This window comes from Alosa sapidissima, chromosome 18, assembly GCF_018492685.1.
Source record: "Alosa sapidissima isolate fAloSap1 chromosome 18, fAloSap1.pri, whole genome shotgun sequence".
NCBI classification, from domain to species: domain Eukaryota; kingdom Metazoa; phylum Chordata; class Actinopteri; order Clupeiformes; family Clupeidae; genus Alosa; species Alosa sapidissima.
The window spans coordinates 22,307,537-22,330,136 of NC_055974.1; the positions used below are offsets into that span (position 1 = coordinate 22,307,537).

At 41.7% G+C, this 22,600-nt stretch overlaps 2 protein-coding genes across 3 annotated transcripts; both read left to right on the forward strand.

Annotated features, from left to right (window-relative positions):
* The first annotated feature begins 841 nt into the window (after positions 1–841).
* On the forward strand, positions 842–12,490 carry LOC121689899 (5,6-dihydroxyindole-2-carboxylic acid oxidase-like). The gene is made up of 7 exons (XM_042070136.1): positions 842–1,391; positions 1,731–2,053; positions 2,642–2,846; positions 7,586–7,753; positions 8,064–8,240; positions 9,508–9,654; positions 12,000–12,490. The coding sequence occupies exons 1-7, from the start codon at positions 1,040–1,042 to the stop codon at positions 12,200–12,202; spliced, it is 1,575 nt and encodes a 524-aa protein (XP_041926070.1). The 5' UTR covers positions 842–1,039; the 3' UTR covers positions 12,203–12,490.
* A 2,930-nt stretch (positions 12,491–15,420) lies between these two features.
* LOC121690378 (leucine rich adaptor protein 1-like) lies at positions 15,421–21,455 on the forward strand. Of its 2 annotated transcripts, XM_042070890.1 has the most exons (3): positions 15,421–16,067; positions 19,689–20,089; positions 20,205–21,455. In XM_042070890.1, the coding sequence occupies exons 1-3, from the start codon at positions 15,855–15,857 to the stop codon at positions 20,215–20,217; spliced, it is 627 nt and encodes a 208-aa protein (XP_041926824.1). In that variant the 5' UTR covers positions 15,421–15,854; the 3' UTR covers positions 20,218–21,455. The 2 variants fall into 2 exon arrangements, with proteins under 2 accessions (XP_041926824.1, XP_041926823.1); XM_042070889.1 differs by having other exon boundaries at positions 19,689–21,455.
* The last annotated feature ends 1,145 nt before the right edge of the window (positions 21,456–22,600 follow it).

Here is a 22,600-nt window from a genome sequence, read left to right on the forward strand (position 1 = left end):
AGAGTGAGGGGAGTCGGGGGTGCGGCTGTGAAGTGTGAGTGTGAGTGCTCTCCTTCTGTGAGTGACCTAATCTTGGGCCAACATTGCCACTAGTTTGGGATTTAGAGGTCACATGAACCCCCCCCTTCAAAAAAAAAAAAAAAAATTTGTGTGAGCATGTGAGTGAATTTGGAAGGAAAGGAATTTGGCTGACTGAAAAGCTAATTAAAAGGTTAATAACAATACCAGAAAGATGCTTGAAATTCATGAATCAACGACAGTAACTAAATAGACGTGCTTAAATAAATAACACAGAGGTGATGAATCTATGTGGCAAAGTTACAAGTTGTGACATTTTGATTCTACATGATTTGGAGTTACAGTTTTCAGAAGTCCTTTTCATAATGCTATATATTGGGATGTAATCATCATTGTCATTGATCTCTTGCCTAACTATTAACTTGCCTCCTCAAAAATACTATGTTAACAGTAAGCCTAGGCTATATGATATGAATGATAAAATAGACTATGCTACCAGACTTGAAGGTATACAATTTGTTTTCATACGTTTTACTTAATGTACATGTTTACATTACATGTATTAGCAAATAATTAGATCTACAGCAGATATTTTCTCTTTTACTGTAGGCTGTAGTCTCTGCACAGAGGCCTGAGGGGGTAGAGTACGCATGACTGAACCTTCAACAACCAACCTTGCCCCATTCCCCTCCGCTGATTTAGGAGGAAATGTGATGTGGTCACGAGGAGATCAGAAATCCAAGCAGTCATGCGCTAATCCACTATTTAAAGCCACACTCGTTTTGCTGCTTTTTATGAAACTTACTGCGATGTAAGACGACACGTTCCCCCACTACACAAACAAATGCTATAGCATAAACCTTTCTGCAAAAGTCCCACAAAGTAGACATATTGGTGCTGTTTAATGGATCTGTAAGGGAAATAACTTTTTTAGTTGCTGCAGAAGAAATAGCGACCTCAGATCACAAAAGAGTGACTAAGAATTCGGTGTTGTGAGATTGTCCATACCTGCTTCATCGCCATGTGGAAATACTGGTGCCTGGTGGTGTTGACTGCGGTAGTTGTGAATGCCCAGTTTCCAAGGGTGTGCGTGACACCAGAGGGACTCCGCAGCGGACAGTGCTGTCCATCGCCAACTGCGGTGAACGACCCTTGCGGTACGAGTTCGGGACGGGGACAGTGCGTATCGATAAATGCGGATGCGCGACCACACGGACCACAGTACCCTCACGACGGGCGGGATGACAGAGAACGATGGCCCATTCGCTACTTTAACCGGACGTGCCAGTGCAATGGGAATTTCTCTGGCTTCGACTGCGGCCGGTGCAAACATGGGCTTACAGGTCCCAACTGTGATCAGCCGGTGTCCGTAGGTGAGACTGAATAAACAATAATAACAAAAAGAAACAACACAAGAAAATACCAGACGAGCCATTCAGCAACAGGTGTTTTTTAAAGTAGCACAGCCAAGATCATGAATAGCATTGCTCACAGGAAGAGTTAATTAGGGTCTGCTGCATATTTACATAAAAAAAAAAAAAACGTTCTTGGCATTTTATGACATTTTGGTTAGACGTTGAATGCCATAACCTGACAACATACACAAGCCTACTCGAACAGCCTATCAGTCATGTGCATTAATTGAGAATGATCTGTATTTTGCTTTTTATGTTATGAACATCACAGTAATTACTGTAACATTTTTCCTTCAGTGAGAAGAAACGTGATGATGTTCAATGCTGATGAGAAGCGCGCTTTCTTGAATGCTCTGGACCTGGCTAAACGCACAGTACACCCGGACATAGTGATAGCCACCCGCAGATTCGCTGAGGTGTTTGGACCGGATGGGAACACTATGCAGTTCGAGAACATCACTATCTACAACTATTTCGTGTGGTCCCACTACTACTCCGTCAGTAAAACGTTCCTGGGACCGGGCCAGCTGAGTTTCGGTGGAGTTGACTTCTCGCACGAGGGACCTGGATTCGTGACTTGGCACCGCTTCCACCTGCTTCAGCTCGAGCGGGACATGCAGGTAAAGATGGAGATAGAGATCCTCTATTTGACGTTGCTGTCCTGAAGTATTACACACAACTCTCTCTCTCTCTCTCTCTCTCTCTCACACACACACACTCATTCAGAGCGGGTGTGAGTGTGGTGCCGATGTGTTTGTTCCATTTATTTACGCGATTTCACGCTTTAGTCTGGCGTGTTTAACCAGAAAATGTTGTTAAGTTTATGAGCCAAAGCCAAGGCCCTTTATCAGACCTCTTGCATTTACTTGCACTGTTGCCTACATTTCTGTATGCTGGCCTTAATTAAAAATAACATGACACCCATTTAATATCAGCAGGCTACCCTAAAATAACGTTTTATATACTATACTATGTATGTGCAGAAAAATATTCTGGTAACATTCTGGTTTAAATAAATGTTTTGTTTTGTTTTTGCGAAGTAGGATACTGGTTGAAGTTCTTTTTAGCAATCAGGTGAAATGTCACTAGCCTATTGGCGTTATTGCCTATGGTTATTAACTCGGCTCGGTGTTTATTATGCCACAGAGAAGGTCGAAATAGGCTTAGGTACTTGTTATATCGTCCCTGTATATACTTCCACCTGGCAGGATATGCTGCAAGATCCGAGCTTCGCCCTGCCCTACTGGAACTTCGCGATTGGTGGGAACAGGTGCGACATCTGCACGGATGACCTGATGGGGGCGCGAAGCTCCTTCGACTTGAACGGCATCAGCCCCAACTCCATATTCTCCCAGTGGAGAGTCATTTGCGAGAGTGTGGAGGACTACGACACACTAGGCACCATCTGCAACAGTACGTCAAACCCTTTCCAAAGGCCCTTACACAAAGTGAAATATATTTGCTATGAATTCAAGTAATTGCTTGTTGTTGGCTTCATTTATGGTGCCATGGTGCAAAAGTCAAAACTGTAGTCCAGTCTTTCATTAATTAATTTAACTCTACATACATACATCCACACGCATACAATTATATGAATTGTATATTTTTAAGTTAAAACCAATGCAACTGTGTAAGCGACCCCTAAAAACCCAGGTGAATAGTTTGTGATAGAGGATAATTGATGACAAATAAACTATAGGAGTGCCCCTATAAAGTATTGTAAAAATAGCTGAAACCAAGTACAAAGTGGACTGACTGGGTCTCTCTTGCTCCCATATCTGAAACTGTTCTATTGGCAACAAGCTTCTCATATGGGAGACAGTCACACAGAGACTCATTAGAGGACAAAAAGCTACTTGAGCCAAATATGGCTCTGCAGCATTCAAAGACACACAGGTGTGCACACTCACACACATTTTAAAATATCCCAACATTGATTGTTATTTGACTTTAACTCCAAGTCCTTCATAGAAGAGAACGGATCTGAGCTCTATCGTCCTTTTCATGGTTTGTGTTTCTCCCAGCACCTGCTGAGCCGGGTTTGTGAAATGTGCTTACCCCATCCACTTGCCAGCCAAAAAAACAAAACAAAAAAACACCAGTGTAATGTGCCAACTTTGTCTTATCCCCCCCCCCCACACACACACACACACACACAAACAAGAAAAAAAAGGAACCTTTACCATCTGTGGCAGGTACAACTTCACAGGACCTAATCCCCGAAAGCTGAGGATTGTGGGATAAACGTGGCCCAGTCTTGGCCTGAAGCTGGTGAATCAGGGCCAGAGATGATTCACAGTCACGTGTCATCTGGACTTATCATCTGAACAATATTTTTAAAAATAATTCTGGGAATTATCCTGAAAAAAAGTACAGCCAGAGAATCTGGATGACGTCATGTTAGTTGATATCCATATCCCCAAACTCTTACCCCCTGCCTTCAGTGATTAGCTGAAATAGTTTTGATATGTTTGGTCCATTTGTTGGTGTCCAGTTCATGGCGCCAGGGCTGTAGCCTGGGATCACCCAGACCTTCACAATTGTACAGTTGCGAGTGGGCCTGGAAAAGGTTCATTGACTTCCAGGAGGGGTGTAACTAGCAGTGAAATGAAGCTTACATTTGTACATTAAACTCTTACCAAATCGTTTCAAAAGTGTAGCAATCTTGTAAACGAAGGTTTTAAATGCAGTTGTTTACTCGATTACAAAGAAATACAAGTCCATACTTAGCGATTCAATGACCTCTTGACTAGACGGACCTGCAGAGCTAATCTCAAATTTGCCGAAAGTATGGGTGGGTATTCCCAGGCTACCAGGCCTGTGCATTCCCAGGCTACCAGGGCTTTTTTTAACAGTCCACTCAAGGAGATATTCGCTGAATGTGACAACAAGGGTTAGAAATTGCTTACAATCACTAACGGTACCTTTAATTGTCTTTGAACTTCAAGAAGAACAAGCATAACTATGTACATGCATGCACATGTTCTTTAAGAAGAACAAGCATAATGTACATGCATGCACGCACACACACACACACACACAAACACACAAATACACACATAATTATGAAACACCCAAAACACAGTATAGAACACATTACAGGAAGTTTTGAATGCATGCCTTAATTAAATCCATTTAAATGCATAATCAAGAATCTGTGAGTGTATATCACCTGAATACTCAGATGGAAATAAAAAAAACTGGTGAGAAAACACAGTTAAACTTATTTTGGCGAAGGTGAGAAAACACAGTTAAACTTATTTTGGCGAAGGCGTTGATTGGCTCCTGAGTTGAGAATCACACTCATGTTTTGTACATGAGGTAATTTAGAAATAGATGCTTAGTGCATAAATACTAAAAACCTAAAGCACTCTGAACTGAAAGAAGTAAACTTAAACATTCTTAATTTAACTCCAACCTGTGGCTGTCTTACAGGTTTGTACAATATAAATATTCCATTTGTATTTAGATACATATTGAAATGTTTTCTTTTCTCGGGATTTATATACATATTGTCTTGTGTGTTTTATTTATGATTGTTGTCCTCAATCTATTTTCTTAAAACATCCATGTGTATTCATACAGTAAGTGCTTTAACTTCCCATACATTCCTCTCTTCCCTCATGTTGACCCTTCTTGACACATTAATCAAATGCATTGAATTCACACATGAAGCGTGCGATAAGATCAGCATTTGTCACATTTCGTCAAGGGTGATAGATCAACTTTTTTGGGGTGTGTTCGGAGTGGACACGTGTGTTGTCTCTAGCCAGCCTCATGAAGAGCAATGTAAGGATGGTGCAGGAGTCGATTGACCCAATGAGTCCATACTAGGGCTGGGCGATATGGCTGAAAACTGTATCACGATATAAGTATTTTATATCGGTCGATATCGATAATTATTGATTTTTAAAAAAAATCTATTTCAGATAAGGACCAGAAGGGAAAAAAAGTTAAATTTAAACACTTTTATTTTAAACTTAACCTTCCTCTGATTTTAATCACCTCAGTTATCAATCAAAGCAAACAGGGAAAAGAAATGGCAACACAATCACGAAAAACACTCAAATAAATAAATGTGCACATAAGTCTGAATGAAAAGCAGCACTGGTTGAAGCCTGGAAATATTGTAAACAAAGTAGCTTAATTTGCCTACTGGTTAGACTGTTCAGTTTCCCCACGTGTGTTTAAGTTTCAAATGAATACTTTTTCTCCTTGGGACAGGCCCGTTTGAGTCTTGGAAAATACTTTTCCATTTGCATCGGGATTGAAATGATTAGAACTTAGCAGTCAATTTGAATGCAACAGTTTTGAACAAATTCGTGCAGCGTAATAGCATAATGATGCTAACCGGATTTAATAGTAATTTAGCCAGTCGTCTCGTCGAGTTGAGGTAGGCCTACTTCTATCGCCTACTCTGGTAGAGTTGCACATACAATGCAAGATATTTAGCCTATTTATTTATGGACAGCGTAAGGCGGGAGGTGTGTGTTTTAATTATCTAATGTTCTATCGAACATATTTTTTATTGATATCGATTACATGTCTATTGCGATACATATCGCTATCGTTTTATCGCCCAGCCCTAGTCCATACCCCTGTTCTACTCCTAACCAAGGTAGGCTATTCAACACAGGAGGTGTGAAGGGAAGTGGTGGGTTGATAGCAAGTTGATAGCAAAATGTGACGACTTGCAGGTACGGTAGGCTGGGAATAAGTTACCTGACAGCATTGGACACTGCAGGCATGGCAAATGCTACACTTTTTCCCAAACCTCACCGACTGCCTGAATGAGACTATCCGTTTGCCTATGTTCTGGAAAATATATAAACTTACATTACATTACATTTAGCAGACACTTCTTGACCAAAGTGACTTACATATGTCAGCTATATTACAAGGGATCACATTGTCCCCGGAGCAACTTGGGGTTAAGTGCCTTGCTCAAGGGCACAGCGGTGGAAGCCGGGAATTGAACCGACAACTTTCAGGCTACTGCACACTAGCCCAGCTCCTTAACCACTACACTACCACCGCCCCCATAAACTTACATTCACCTAAAGATGGAGTGCCTCTTTTTTTGTCCTGGGTGTTACCAGCTACTGCCAGGAGTTTGTGATCTTCATGAACTGTACCCACATCACTAAAGAGCACCTGTTGTTGGATAAGCCAGTGGAGCCTAGTAGTAGCACAACTGCTGGAGCCATTGTCTGAAAGAGACGTCAGCATCTCAGCTCTGTCCTTGCCCCCTCTAAAGACGCAGAAATTGAGCTCCATCAGGAGGATCTCCATGGGAACAAGGAGAATCATATTTGACAACAACACTCAGCAGGAATTTTGAAGTGTTATGTGTGTTCAGTCCTAAGTGCCTCAGCTCTATCTCCAATGCCTCCCTTCTTTTCACAGCCCATAACAGAAGGAACACATTGGGGAACATGCACTTACTGAAGAGAGAGAATAAGACATGCTAAGTGCTAGCTTGTGTAGCCCCACACCACTTAGCGTTTCAGCTCTCTCATCACACTCACTCCTTAGACTAGCACCATCAGAAGGAACCCGTTGGGGAACATGTGCTTCATGCTACTTGTTTTTTTGTTTTTTTTTATATTGAAAGGACAGTTGAGAGAGAAAGGATACAAGATGAGGGAAATATGGGTGTGGGATTGGCTGCCAATGGGAATCTAACCCCCTAGGCCACCATTGGCGCTTGAACCCATATACTGTATGTGGTCTGGATGCTGTTGCCACTTGCATTCTCATGCTAGGTTTTACCTTTCAGTATCTCAGCACTCTGTGTTTACCACTGTATCCATCTGTAATGTGGAACCTACTTGGTTAACTCTAGCTGGTGCCAGAAATGTGCCCTGTGAAACTCCATTTTGAACAAGATGGCTGTAGTCTATTTCTGCCAAATTTTTGGCTAAAGTGGCAAGCCATGACGTGCACGCCCTCCCACCCCCCCCCCCCCCAAAAAAAAAAAAAAAAAAACTCGTCTGACAAGACGCAATGTCGTACAAATCAAAGGACCCCTAGTTCACGCCGAATTCTTACAACATTTCACAAGTTACGGGTTGTCACAACACAAGCCATCAGCATGTACAAATGGAACACACAATATAATACCATCATGGCCTTTACCACCCCCCCTGCAGACACAGAGACGAGCCCCATCCGGAGGAACCCGGCGGGGAACGTGGCGCGGCCCATGGTGCAGCGGCTACCGGAGCCCAAAGATGTGGCCGACTGTCTGGAGGTGAACATGTTCGACACGCCACCGTTCTATTCCACCTCCACTGAGAGCTTCCGCAACTCCATCGAGGGTCAGTGAGTGATCTGTATGTGTGTGTGTGTGTGTGTGTGTGGGGGGGGGGGGGTGAAAAGACCTGCAGAGGAATGAAAAGGGAACAAGAAGAAGAGGGAAGGAGCCTTTCAACAATATTTAAATCTATGTTAAATGGTATAAGCTTTTTCAGTCAAATTTTCCACTGATGCACATTTAAGTCCTAACATAAAGTAGGCTTCCACAATCATCTTTTTCACTGAAAAAGACATTTCAGCTGGAGTTGTCCACAAAGGGCGCCTCGGTCGGACAAACAGTCATGACACATGTTTTCTTTTCATGGTTGCCAGGCTACAGCCACCCGCAGGGTACATATGACCCCGTGGTGCGAAGCCTGCATAACCTGGCTCACCTCTTCCTGAACGGCACCGGGGGTCAGACGCACCTCTCGCCCAACGACCCCATCTTCGTCCTCCTGCACACCTTCACCGACGCCATCTTCGACGAGTGGCTTCGGCGGCACCCTGGTGAGTGTGTGTGTGGCGCGGCGTGCAGAGCGGAGCTGCATCACACCACTAGTGAGGAAAGTGTTATTGCAACTTCTGTAGCAGGAAACCAAGGGTGTGAGAGGAAAGGTGATGAAAGGTTTGATAGCACTTCCCAGTGTCTTAACAGAAGAAAAATAACACCTGTCAGTGAGAAAAACCTTTAAAAGTGGATCATTGTGATATAATTCCACAACTCCCTGTAATGTGAAACATCCAAGATAAAAAAAAACCATTCTGTTCTTACACCAGTTGTTACTTATTCCAACTTTGCCGTGTCAAAAGAAAAGTAAGATATACAACTAGAAAATGTAATTTCGAGGAAATTACCAGTGCATGAAAATATAAACATACTGTATATTAACATAAAATGCCAAACAAACTTTTATTGGGAAACAGTTGGCAGGAGTCATAGTTGATAACAACTGACAGTTGAAATGGCTGAACAGTTAAATAGTTAAGTAGTTTAAATAGTTAAATTATTTAATAGTGAATTATTGTAGTGAGGACATGTATTTTGAAACAGTTGTGGGCAGAGGAAATAGTAGTCTTAAGAGAGCCAGATTGTATGCTTAAAGCCTGAGACAGAGTATATAGTTTAAAAGTTGAATGTAGATAGTGTAATGGATGTTGATAGACAGAAAGTTGAATGGATGTTGATAGGCATCAACAATGGATGTTGATGTATAGTTTAATGGGTGGATGAGTGAATGGTTTGAAGAGGATGAATGGATAGAAAGTTGGATGGAATGTGCCTTATATCCTTGTAGAATGGAGAGACACAGAGAGAGTTGGCCTAGTTAAGCAGAAAGCAGTTGATACAGGTGCAATCAGTTTAACTGGCCCTTTGATGGGTCCTAGTAGTGAGCAGCTGGAAGTTGATACAGGTGCAAATCAAGTTAATTAGTCCATGGTGATGTCATAGTGCTAATACAAAGTCTATGGGGAAAAATAAGCTTGTTTTTTTATTAATATCTCAAAAAGTATAAAGTTTACAAAAGTGAAAAATACATTCCCCACGTGTCCTTTTCAAGACCTACGTTACAAAGTTTGAATGAAGTTTCTACGTTAAACGGTTAAAGCTGAATTAGACGCAGAAATTTGGTGGGAAGAATAAGAAGAAGAAGAAGAAGAAGACTTCGGATAACAGAACAGTGCATTTTCATGCACTGTAATTAGCTATGTCCTCTTTACAGTGGCATAGCATAGATTTGTCCTAACATTCTCTTGTCCCTCTTTCTATTGGCAGAGTCTGCTGTTTATCCCTTGGAGAATGCCCCCATTGGTCACAACAGAGAGTACAACATGGTGCCGTTCTGGCCCCCGGTAACTAACGTGGAGATGTTTGTGACGGCCCCTGAGAACCTTGGATATTCCTATGAGGCTGACTGGCCTGGTATGTATTCTGTGTTAACGTTCCATACGTAACACCTAATGCTCATGTAAATTATGACCCATTCAGTTTATTTATTAGCTGGACTAATATTTGTGTACAGCTTTGGCATCTGTCACTTTCTTATAAACTTGTGTAGAAATAAGTTGCTTTTCCTCTCTCTATCTCTCTTTTCTTTTAGAAGTCTAGATTTACTGCAAAACAGGGGCGTGCAGAGACCTTTGAAGGGGCAGGGGCTCAAATTTAAAAAAAAGGGCACATGGAACAAAATTTTCAGAAAACGTGTTAACTTTATTTAAAACTTAATTTTGATTAAAACCCAATAGAGAATACATAGGCTACATGCAAATTATATCAAAATAAAACACTGCCTTTTGCTACCTCCCGCAGCTCCTTCTCCCTCTGCTTTCGCTTCCTGTCTTTAGTGGGCATCTTTGCACTGCAGAATATAATATCATCTTTTATAGAACATAATGCATACGAAAGCTAGGAAAGATACACACAATTTGAATGGTGTAAACTGGAACTTAAGTTTTACATTCCCTAGCCTATAAAGCTTTAATCATCTGAACCTGAGCTGGACATTTTTTATTTTTTTTTGCATTTAAATTCTAGCATTATGCTATTTCAGTGATGATGGTGCTACAGGCTATTATATCGTTTAGCAATTTGCAAAGTAGTCTAATGTACTGATAAACATTTGATACATTTTCATATTTATTCATTATGTATCAAGAAGAATGGGTGTAAATAGCAGACAGAGCTGTAACACATTTTCCTCATTTCTCTCCTTGGTTCTGAAAATTCAATAGGAGTGCATGTACTGTAGGCCTACTGTAGCCAGGGCACAGACAGATAGGTCTTTTTAGTTTTCATTAGGCTATTGTCTACACAGAGATCATAGGCTATAAGGCTACATCTTATTGATTAAATTCAAAGCTAATTTTAATAGCCTAGAAATCTAGACGCACCCTAGCGGCAGTAAATATGTTATTGCCTAGTCTGGCTTGTCAGGCTATAATTTTAATGTTTATCACAGTGAACTACCAACATTAGCAAGCTGGTGCTTGCAGATTCACGTGCTGTGCGTGTGGCCACTGAGTGAAATGGCGCGTAATGTAGCCTACTGTAAACAGAGAACGATGTGTGGAGTTGGGTTAGTTAAACAACTACAGTAGCCTATGTCGTCGGCTTATGACGATTTAGAAAAGGTTTGCCTACTCTGTTTTATGAACTAGGTCTACTAACCTAAGCTACTATAACATAGTAACCTAAACAGAATATGTTATGAACGTTCAGCCTTAGATTTTCGAAGCTGCCAGGTTATTGAAATGGATAGACCATGGGTTTGATAGCCTACTTCAGTGTTTCTCAAAGTGTGGTCCGCAAGCTATCCCAAGTGGTCCGTGAGCAGACGTGATAAAATATAATATAGATGAGTTGTTTGCAATATTGAACCAACTTGTATGTAAATCCAAACAGTTCTGCAACACTGTCTATGCAAGATATGCCAGTTTAAATCATATGAATCCTCTGACACAATAAGCAAAGTGCAGAGACAATAATCAAGGTGGTTCAGTGAGTAGGCCTATTGTGTAGGCTAATATACTATTGAAGTAGGTCTAATCTTTTTTTTTTTTTTTTTTTTAAGCTAGGTGGTCCGTGCATTTCTTTTTTATTGGTTAAGTGGTCCTTCGTCTGAAAAAGTTTGAGAAACACTGGCCTACTTCATTAAACATGAAACAACTTTAAAAAAAATTTTTATTCTCTATCTCTAAGCTGAATACTATTGCATGTTCAGATAGGCTAACTGCCAAGTGACCTTACCGTGCTCCCAAACGTCTCCTGCACCACTGTGCCTGCGTGCACCTTCTGGGAGTTCACTGAATGTATGACGTCACGGATTGGTGGCCGCAAGGCATTTCAATTAACACAGAAAATTGTTATTTTTGTAAATTTCTAATTTCGCAAACTATTAATGAGACACTTTAGCGAATATTCACGTTGGAACTAGCAGAAGTATTAAAAATTTTAAAAAGTAAAAAACGGGTCTTGTCAAAAGGGCACTTGGACATCAAAGGGGCAAAAGGGCAGGTGCTAGAGCCCCTGTAGCCCCCCTTCTCTGCACGTGCCTGCTGTAAAAGTATACACAATACTATATAGACAAAATTAAGAATTAGATTAACAGATGAATTTGTGTATTTTGTCACATGTGTATACCTCTGTTATGATAGGCTACGCTCATGTGCTGTATACCTCTCTGTTATGATAGGCTATGCTCATGTGTTGTATACCTCTGTTATGATAAGCCAAGCTCATGTGTTGTCTGCCTTGTTTTTGTCCTGCAGCTCGCCCTATCACTCTGACTGAGATCATCTCCATCACCGTGGTTTCTGCCCTCATTGTCGTGGCGGTCATCTTTTCCATCACAACCTGCGCCGTGCGTTCCAAAGCCAATAGGATGGAGGGCAGGCAGCCATTGTTAGGAGAACAGTACCAGCGCTACGATGACCATGACAGACACGCAGTCAAAACACAATCAGTCGTATAAGGGTTAAAAATAAATTAACCAACCACTTTTTTATTGTTCTGTTTTAAAAATGCAAGTTGGAAACAAACTCATAATTGAATGAGTTTTGGATAATATTTGTTGCTGATGTACTCATGTGAGGCTTTTTTTCCTAGGTGTAAGATAATTACTAGTAGGTATTTAAAATGTAGGTGCTAACAATTAATTACATACACATGCTTGTATGATGTACATTTGTAAACATAATATTTGTTTTTCCGTAATCTTGTGAGCAGATCACTAATTCTAACTTAAGTTGTTGAAAACAATAAATTCACCCAAGAAACAGGCTATTTGTATTGTTTTTCCTTTTCAGTGCCATTTTGAAAAACATAGGCCTAGCAGGAAATGTACAGTTTTTTTTCACTCCTGTGAGCTTTATTTGTGTGTGTGTATTATAAACGATGTAATGCTCATAAACTAATGAAGTAAATTAGCCTACATGTAAAGTGTAGGCCTCGGCTAGTAGGCCTATGTGACCAACAAAACAGCTAGCAGTCAGCGAAGATGGCACAGAATGCTTAAACTATAAGGAGTTGAAGTTGGTAGCCTAGTCTAGTAGACCTTTCCAGCTTTTCATGCTGGTTACATTTTCCAGACCCTGGGTTGCCTAAACCCAATTGAGAGGCGCAGGTTTAGGCTACAGCTGAGGTTAACATAGGGTGTGTTTGTAAATTGCCACTCCAAGCGTCCCGAGCACACTCTGAAACACTTTAACCGTGCGTTATTCTATTTTCAGAGTGTCAGATTGAATTTACGAACGCACCCCATAGGCTACCTGACATCACGCCTATATACACTTATGTTTACACTTATGAATACATATAGGGGAATTTATTTTGCACTCAAGGGAGCCACATTTAATATTAAGCACAGACAACAATAAATAACAATAAACAATAAAAAAAAGACACAAACATCCAACAACATTGCAGACGTTGACGCGATGCTTTTAATATCAGATCCGGTAATTTCTCTGCCCATTTTAGTCACCTTGTCCAGCATTTTCCTGTTCTGAACAGAAAGACCCCCCCCACACACACACCCACACACACACACACACACACACCAGCAATGGATGGCGAAAGTCACCACACTCTGAATAAAAGTTAAATAAAACAAAATGTCGGAGTTGTTGTGTCTGCATAAATAAAAATAGAGCCGTTGCTGTGCTTTTGAGTAGCCTATCTTGCTAGTGTGTTGGCAGAAACCCTACTGCCCAGATACTTATACTTCTCCACAGTCTCAACTGTCCCTTATGAATAGTAACAGGTTGCATTGGAGGGTGCCTTTTCCTAAAATCAATCACCATTTATTTTGTTTTTGAAATGTTAAAGATTAGTGAATTTTGATTGTATATTATATATTGATTGCACCAATCATGGAAGTGGTCAACCTCAGACCTGTAGTCCTGTTCATTAAAACTGACTAGGGCAGCATCATCTGCAAACTTAATTAGTGTGCAGTTGGAGTGGTGGCTGACACAATCATTATTAGTATAGACCCTTTCAACAATAAAAACAAAAACAATGCTTGAACGTTCTATTTGGTTCCCAATCTACTTCCTCTACATTAAGATAACATATAGAATGTTATGTAAGGAGTCCTAATGTTTCTATACTGATCAAACTCCTGATCATGTGTACTGTTGATTAATTACCCTACCACATGATGGTATGACCTCATGGTGGGCCCATTGTCATATATTGCTGCTACAACAACTTTTGATTATATCTCTAACCTTTGCCTTTTTCACAGGAGAAACTAACTAGGAAGCAGGAAATGTAATTAATGTGTACATTGTCATGTCTTGATTAATGCACTCTCACTACAACAATGGTCTCAAGTCTCATCAAAGTACTCTCAAATCAGATGACCTCCAACCATGTGATCCCAAATCAGCTGACCTCCAATCATGTGATCCATATCAATGTAACCAACCACAAACTAGGTAGCCTATTTAAGTGAGGTTCACTTAATGAATGATTGCAGTCAACTAATTAGATGGTCTGACATCAAAACAAAAAAGTCACCTGTGGAATTGATAGAGCTGTAATAAAAATAAATAAATAAAAAAAACCCCATCCAAAAACATCCAATGAAAGGTAAGACAAACAGCTGGACGGTGATAGGTCTATCAAACTGCCATCTATTCCTCCCCCTCCATGTTTGTGTGCTTTGGGGAGAGCTTTGGAGGGAGGCCTGAAGGAAGATCGTGCATTTTAAAAAATCTAGCTTGTTTGTACCGTTTTTTCCCAAGATCCCGGATCCCTCCTTTAAGTCACTGTTTCGGTAGCCTATAGGGCCCAGCGGCCCACATGCTAAAAGGGACAAACTGTGGTAAGGCCCATTCACTTCCCCGATGGAAACTGGAGCCTGGCCATGGATATGTTGGTTGGATGGTAATTGTAACACTATAATTTAAATGCCTCCGGAAGATCTGCCAATGATTAAAATAAATAATAAAAAATAAAAAATAAAAAGTATGTTTGCTGGATAGGAATAGTGTTGTTCGTGTGTGCCGCCACTAGAGGGCGATAGTGCAGAAGTAGTGTGCTTTGTGTTTGTCCTTTCTCAGCCGAATCCTGAGCATGTATGACTACACTGATATCGACAGACTACCATCGTTTGTCTTCACACTTGCTATGTTTCTCTTGGGTTTGGGACCAGTGGTAGGTATAAGGTATTCTGCAGCTTGGAGACTCTTACAAAAATAACTGCAGCTATGGGACAAAAAGGTGTACTTCTCAGAAGTACAGTGTAGTATAAATACTGTCCAAATGTTCAAAGTACTGGATTCCTGCATATGAACTGCAAGCAACAAGAAAAATGAAAATATGAACTCTAAATCCCAAACTCTAAATTCAGAGACAAATGTAACACTTCAGCAGCCTTTACAGGTGATAGGCTACTGTGTTTGGATTTACACAAAATTACCTTTTTTTTGTATTCTTATTGCCTGCTAGCACCTTAGGATAGGATGTAAAACAGAATAAAAAATGTTGGAGATAAAGTGGTAAATAATAACTCCATGCGCAACGCATAAAATGCTAAAAGTAAAGTAGGCTTCAATACAATATTCACGCGTCGAAAATACTGCTTAATTAGTGCTGCTAATCCTGCTATTACGGTAAAAGGGCGTGTCGGCTTGTGGTCCACCTGTCTGAAGTTTTAAATTACAGACTCGGTCAAGTCACTGATACAGCATGCTGACTTGTACAGTCCATACTGACTTCTGTCTGGCACCTGGACGCTTGGAGGGCTGGATCAGACCAAACAAAAACTAGGATCCTTCCTTGCTCCCGCTACAGATGGTTTGCTATTCACAAGTTATTGGTCAGCGGATTGCACTGATGGGTAATCCACACTGAAATACTGCATAATTCAGTCGGAGCTGTAGGTCTCTAATATGCGAATAAGCGTGATTCGCGTTTGTGGATGCTCGCAGGAAAAAAAGGGGAGTGGACAACTTTGAGTGTAGAAAAGAGAGTCTGATAACTAGTGTTGGTTAGTGTTGTTTTCGGAGCACCAAGTGACTGTTTCAGTGGGCAGGTTTTCCACAACTGTGATATTTTAATCGCGTTTTGATTTATTTATTCATTCAGTTTTGTTTTAATCACATCACATTTCAACGATGGACGAAGAGAACGGGTTGCCGGATTTTAAGGATCTTGAGATGAAGTTGGGTCGCAAAATTCCAGAAAGTCTCTTTAGGTCTTTCAACGAGAGAGACCTGAAAACTAAAAGTGAGGAAAAGAGGCTCGCGACGCCGGTGACTGTGAAGAACCACACGTCTGCGGACTTGAAGCGACTGGAGAGCAAGATGTTATTTTTAAAACAGGAAATGGTGAGTATCTAATTTAACCTGACCACAGACTATACGTTACGCTACAAACTCTGTCTCTCTCCCTCCCTCCCTGCACTAGAACCTGTAGAAGAGAGAACAGGCTGTGTGTAGCCTATATGTGTTTGGCTACATCCACTGATTTCTAAATATCTCTTTTGAGATCAGGGACTTGTAGGCCTATCTGAAAAGCATCTAATTTGGAAACTTAACTGATAAAGTTGAAATTCCATGCAATTGCCTTTGAAACTGTCATTTAAAGTGAAAGTTTAAAATGTCCTGCTCTGGTTCAGAGCTTGCCTGTGCATTCTGCACTACAGGCCAGCCTACTTCAATACTTGTCGTCTTCCCTTCCCCCACCCCCATTTCAGCAACTAATGAAACTCTTGAACAAAGCCCTGTTTAAGCAAAGTTTCACTGCCAGCCCTCTCTTGCATGCATATCGCACGAGTAATAACACACATGTGAGTCATGACTGCTTGTCCTGTAAAGCGCCAACCCCATCGTCCAAAGTGTGACGTCACCACCCTCTGTGCAGGCAGTCAGAATGGGCCATTCACACACTCACAGCTAGCCGTGATGTGATTCACGCCTTGTTGGTAAACGTGTGTCCTACTTGACCTCACAACCCGCCCATGCTACTTGAAAAAATTAAACTTTTAGATTGGGGCATTTGCAAAGAGGGTGTACTTGTGGTGAACTTTACCCTATATGACACACATTAGAATGACCGTATCCCCCCCATGCACCCATGCCCCCCCCCCCCCCCCCCCAGTTAAAGGCTTTAGGTCATGATTAGGACCAGCAGAGCAGATGGTCTCGTGTTGTCCACGTCCTGCCAGGGTCGGGGGTCTTTGGTTACTCCTCTGACTTTACCGGCTGTTGCCGTGTTCAGTGCCGGCCCATGTTGCCATGTGGCGGCTGTGTGTGTGTCTGCGCACATCTGTGCACATGTGTGTGTTGAATGGAAGGAAGTGGAGCTGGAACTTTTTTCTTTTCTTGTGGGATTGACAACAGTTGGTTCCCATTGAGAAAAAAGTGTGGAATTGTGCAGGATGTTCAGCTATTGGCTGATGTAGTATCCTGTTTATGTTTAGCGCTGCAGCCAGAAGAACCCAGAAGTTGTTGAAGTGACTGAAGTAAAAAGTGCTAGTTTTTGTCTTTAACCTATTGAGGAGTGAATTATTTTCCCTGGCTCCTTCTAGAATTCTACGCAAACGTTCTATAGTTTCAGTGTTCTTTATACAGTCTATGGGAAAATTCCCTGAGGGTAATTGTCACATCATAGTGTAGAACTCTCGGTTTGCGAACGTTCTAAGCACATATTTGTGACCATACCTCTAGAAATGAGTTTCTCAATCCAAATCGGATAATTGTTTTCATTGTCGACAACCCCCTACCTCTTCCCTTTGTATAGCTAATCATTGTCACCAGCTAATTTGGGACCTGATGGTCTAACCAGCTGGTCTTTAGTTCTTATAGCAACCACCTAATCTTTAATCCTATCAAGCAGTGTTTTTCTTTGTCTTCATAGACGTGAGTCTCTAGTCTCATACACAAGTCAGCTGCTTTGTCAGAATACTTCTGTTTGAGTATACTTAAGTTATGAGTGTGAGCCAATACTGTGTGACACGCCTGTACTTTATCTCATGACAGCTTGGTCAGTTTGTAACACACAACAAAGATAAACAGTGGACAATATGCCTTGATTCCACAGTAAAACCACTCCCTTTTACATACCATCTTTTGTTTGTAATGTGGTAAAGTGAATCAGCCTTTGTCTCCAGCACCAGCTGTATGATAACACTGTTGTTTCGCCACAACTGGAGTGGTTGTAAAGTAAACAGCCGTGGTAACCAAGGGCCCCCTTTCTCTTCGTTCAGCAGCTGCATGGGTTCAGTCATCTCTGATCCTTAATTGAGATGACCAGCACCGGCGCATTCCGCAATGACCAAAGTGAGTCCATCATGAGCATAGAAAAGGCTGGCTGGAGTCACTAAAGCAAACACTGAATGCATTATGACTCCCATCAGAGCTCAGCCCCAAACATCTAAGGGCCTCCTGGCTCATGCCAGCTGCATGGGATAGCATAGCAGCATGCAGTCATGCATATTAGGCTATGGAGGCTAGTATATTAGGCTATATAGTCAATATAATGCAGCCATGCATATTAGGCTATGTAGGCTAATATATTAGGTTATATAGGTTACATCTACATATAAGCAGGACATAAAGCCTATTATGATTTGCTGGCTTAGTATTTTCACAAGTTGTGAGCATGTTAATTGTTTCCATACGTATGTAGGGCAAAAGATCCACCAAGACGTACGCACACACACACACACACACAGGCTGCACACTCTGCGCGCTGGGTGATAAACTTGCGTGGGAGCGATTATCATGTTAAGTGCCTGTAATTGCTTGCCCAGTAAAGTGCGTTGGGAAAGCAGTGCTCAAATAAACAGTGCTGAATCATACAGGAAATGACAATGAGGAACGGCGGCACCTCTGTTAAGGTTTATGACTTTGTTTTTAGAAGGAGAGGCAACTTTTATTTTTGTGGCTATCAACCCATTGTTGGTGTTCCATAACCCACACTCTCAACGCAAAGGTATGAGCTACACCAGGCGCGTAACTGAAGCGTTCCGTTCGCGACGCGTAAAATCCATTTTAGATGAATGGTCTATTTTTTTTGAACGTACGCCCCACTGTCACGTCTGGTGTAGCTACTTCCATTGATTATAATAGAAGCTAATTGTTGCAGCAGACGCAACGCGAACGGAACGCTTCAGTTACGTGCCTGGTGTAGCTCAGCCCAAAGTCTCAAAGTCACATATTGCCTGTACAAGACGATAGGCCTATCAGCTTTGACCTCTGCCATATGGCTCTATAGGACCTCATGATCATGAAGTGGACTGAGACCTGTAGCGACGATGACCACAGTAGGGAGTGGAGTCTGTGTTCGTTTCTCTTTCCACTCTGTTACTCACTCTTACTTGCTCGTCTTCGCTAATTTGCTAATTGTGAGGCTTTAGGGTGTGGGTGTGGGTGCGTGCGCGCGTGTGCATCAGTTGACTCCCTTCTGGCGGCTGAGTGATTTGACTGAACCGTGTCTCAGCCTGAGGAGGCGGTAATTATGGTCAAAGGGGAAGGCACAGGCAGGGTTAACGTGTCAGAGTGTCAGAGAGGGCTTCTGTAGGTCAACCAGAGGACACACGCAAGACCTGTTGGACCAGATGGTGTTAACAGGTTTTATGATATTGCAGTGCTCTTCTAGTTGTGTCATGTCACCATTAACGTTATCAGATTAGTAAGCCTGGGAGAGAATCACATCTAGTCCAATGTAAATTAAAAGTCCAATTAAAAACACATTAAGCTGATTCAAGGAACTTATATGTGACCCTTGTAGTTCATCCACTATCCTTCATCCATCTTTATTATGATTAATTTTACAGGCTCTTATCATAGATACAAATTACATTTTAAGTCATTATTAATTAGCCCAATAAAGGCATAAACAGATACCATACTACAAGGCTTATAATATTATTATTATTATTATTATTATTATTTTGATGTAGTTTATACTCATAATAATATCATGTTGATTTCTAAACTCTGCAGGCCCACCTACGTGCCATCGACGTGAAGTTGATGCACCAACTCCTGACCATCAACGATGGCATAGAGTCTATCCGCTGGGTGATGGAGGAGCGGGCAGGAGTGGCCAGCCGTGAAAGCAGCTTGACGGGCAGCCTGTACAGCCTATCGGATAGCCAGGATACCTCCCAGCGGGGCAGCTGCAACAGCCTCCATGACTGCAGCGACAGCCTGGATGGGATATCGGTGGGCAGCTACCTGGACACTCTAGGAGAGGACCTAGAAGAGGACCTGGGTGAGGACCTCCCCAATCAACCGTCGCCAACAGAAATGACCAACGGGTTTCCAGAAAAATCTACCAGCGTAGACGACGAGGACCTTCTCAAGAAGCCCCCGCCATTGCGTCCTCGAGTGGAGACGGACGAGTACTATATTTTTGGTTGATTATTTGTGGTGTTTTAGCTTGTTGTGGCTAACTTCCCGTTAGCTGGGACAGGCTCCTTGTTGGACTGACTCTTCCCCCTGTCTTGCTTCCCCCAGCTCCACCTCCTAATGTATGCTGCTGACTGATGACTGCAATATTGAAACTTCGTTGCTGCAACGTTGAGGCCCAGATAGTGGGTAGCTTGTGTCCTCATCAGGGCCACACTTGGCCCTGATACGGCCCAGAATTGGTTACAATGCGGGAGGAGGTCACTGGGTTCCTCTGGTTGAACCTGTTGCCCCCCCCCCCCCCCCCCCCCCTCCTCCCTATAGTCTGCATTAATCCTCCCCCATCCACAACATCCATTCCCCCCTCCCAGAACCACTAGCCAAAACACACACAACCTGCATGGCACCCTGGGCCCTGCCCCGCTCATGTGATGGTAGCAAAATAAGGGTTTAATAATAATAGTTATTATGGTGATGACAAGACCACTCCAGAGACTTCACTATCCCGCACAAGACACAAATGTCCCCTCACGGGCCCACTGCACGCGTGCTCTGAACATTTTGCTCCAAAGACTGCAACAGTGCCTCCACATGTCTTAACCCCCCCAACCCCCACCCAGACCCCCTCCTGACCTTCTCAGATACAATGGCTAAGGCCTCTAACCCGAGTAATATGTGGTAAAAAGGGATTGAGCAATTATTTTGGCATTAGCCCTCACTCGTGCTGGGAGCCTGGTTTCTGAGAGGATCATGGGTCACAAATGGACATTTCCTTTAGTGATTACAAGTGGTAGGAGCTACCAAGTGCAATTTCTGGTCATGGCAAAACCAATGTTTTTGTTTTTACTTTTTGAACTGAGACCGCATGCAGAATTTTTTTTCAATGTTCATCGACCTTTGGTCCAATGCACCTGTCGATCCAAGATGTGTTGAATTTTTTTGTTCTTGGACCCTTGACATGCTGAAATGGTGTATGTATTTCAGTGTTTCACAGACTGTGGATCTGACCTGTAAACTATGGAAAGGCACATACTCTGCTCCAAAGAAACACAGATTTAGCCTTGTTTTTAACACTTGAATATTTTAAATTTTAGACAGATCTGTTTGTTTTTTGGATGTTGTGATATTTCCGCATTCATAAGATGTGTGAAAAACAATGTAAATATACCTTTGGTAACTGGATGATAACAGTGCCTCAACCTTGTGTGTGTGTGTGTGTGTGTGTGTGTGATTGGTTGGTTGGTTGGTTGCAGGTGCTGTTGTCGCCTACTTTCGCAGGTGTGCTTCTAATTTATTATTTGTATTTGGTGTTAAGAAGTGTTTTGAGAAAAATGCATAATATATTGTGATTTTTCTTAACGTCTTGGTGTCTTCCACTCTATCTTGCACTGAAACCCGATCCACCTCCTCTTACATATAAAGTCACTTGTAGTACAGCCAGCTGGAAACATATCAGCCCAAAGATCTCCTTATTAAAACAAAAATCCTTAAATTACTGCATGCACTCTCACACTGTCTCGGCAGATCATAGCTTTTGTAAAGCACTCTTGACACTCCTTGGGGCTTTGTTCAACACTGTGTTTATGACTAGTCTGACTTAATTGAAACAGACACAAAACATTATGAGGCAAGAGTCGGGGAACGAGTGCCAGGCATACTGAGTGTGTTTCATCTCCACCACTACATGAATGCAATGCATTGCCTCACAGCTTCCCCTGTAGGGGAATGATGATAGATTTATCTATCTATTTAATTAATTTATTTATTTATTTATTTATTTATTGTGCGTTCATTTTTATAGAAGTTGAGTGCATTATTGGGTGTCTTTATAAGTATCTTGGTAAGTCTTTATATTTGTGCGACTTAAATTTGTCACTTAAATGTGAAAGTTAATTTGCAAAGTTCAAGAAGTTTGGAAATGAAAATGCAAACTTTAAAAATGAGGTCACCAAGCTATCAGCCAGCCACAGTCATTCAATGTTCTGACCAGATTTTGTCCGGGGTCGGAAATTCTAGCAACCCCCATCATTTGGAATGGTTGAAATAGACTAGCATTACCTCACAGCTTCTGCCCCTAAGGTCTCTGTAATGTAGTCTAAACCACTACAGAGAGACCACAAATCCACAGCAACTGACACTAAGAGCCTAATTATCCATTGTACATACTGGCTTATGCCCCCTTTGATATGGTTGGACATAAATTCTAAGGAAAACATTCCAAATCTTATGACTAAACGTCATTGTCTGTCTAGAGCTATGTGGTGGTATGGGTGAAGCAACTACTTTCTCTCACACACACACACACACACGCACACACACAAATACCTAAATACAAACAAACAATTAGCAAAAACGTCAAAAATCTAGGTGAATGTAAATATCTAAAATATTGTAAATATGTTTGAGCGGAGACATGACTAACTGTATTTGTTAACGTTCACATGAAGTGTAAGGGTTCACTAGCTAATAATGAAGAGAACAGGTTTGTCAGGCTTGTGTCATCA

What these genes read in the sequence shown, in the direction of transcription:
- LOC121689899 (XM_042070136.1), top strand. Translation starts at nt 1,040, where the DNA reads ATGTGGAAATACTGGTGCCTGGTGGTGTTGACTGCGGTAGTTGTGAAT. An exon ending in AGCTCGAGCGGGACATGCAG is followed by an intron (nt 2,054 to 2,641) that starts GTAAAGATGGAG and finishes TCCACCTGGCAG; the next exon opens with GATATGCTGCAAGATCCGAG. An exon ending in CTTCCGCAACTCCATCGAGG is followed by an intron (nt 7,754 to 8,063) that starts GTCAGTGAGTGA and finishes CATGGTTGCCAG; the next exon opens with GCTACAGCCACCCGCAGGGT.
- LOC121690378 (XM_042070889.1), top strand. Translation starts at nt 15,855, where the DNA reads ATGGACGAAGAGAACGGGTTGCCGGATTTTAAGGATCTTGAGATGAAG. An exon ending in TATTTTTAAAACAGGAAATG is followed by an intron (nt 16,068 to 19,688) that starts GTGAGTATCTAA and finishes TAAACTCTGCAG; the next exon opens with GCCCACCTACGTGCCATCGA.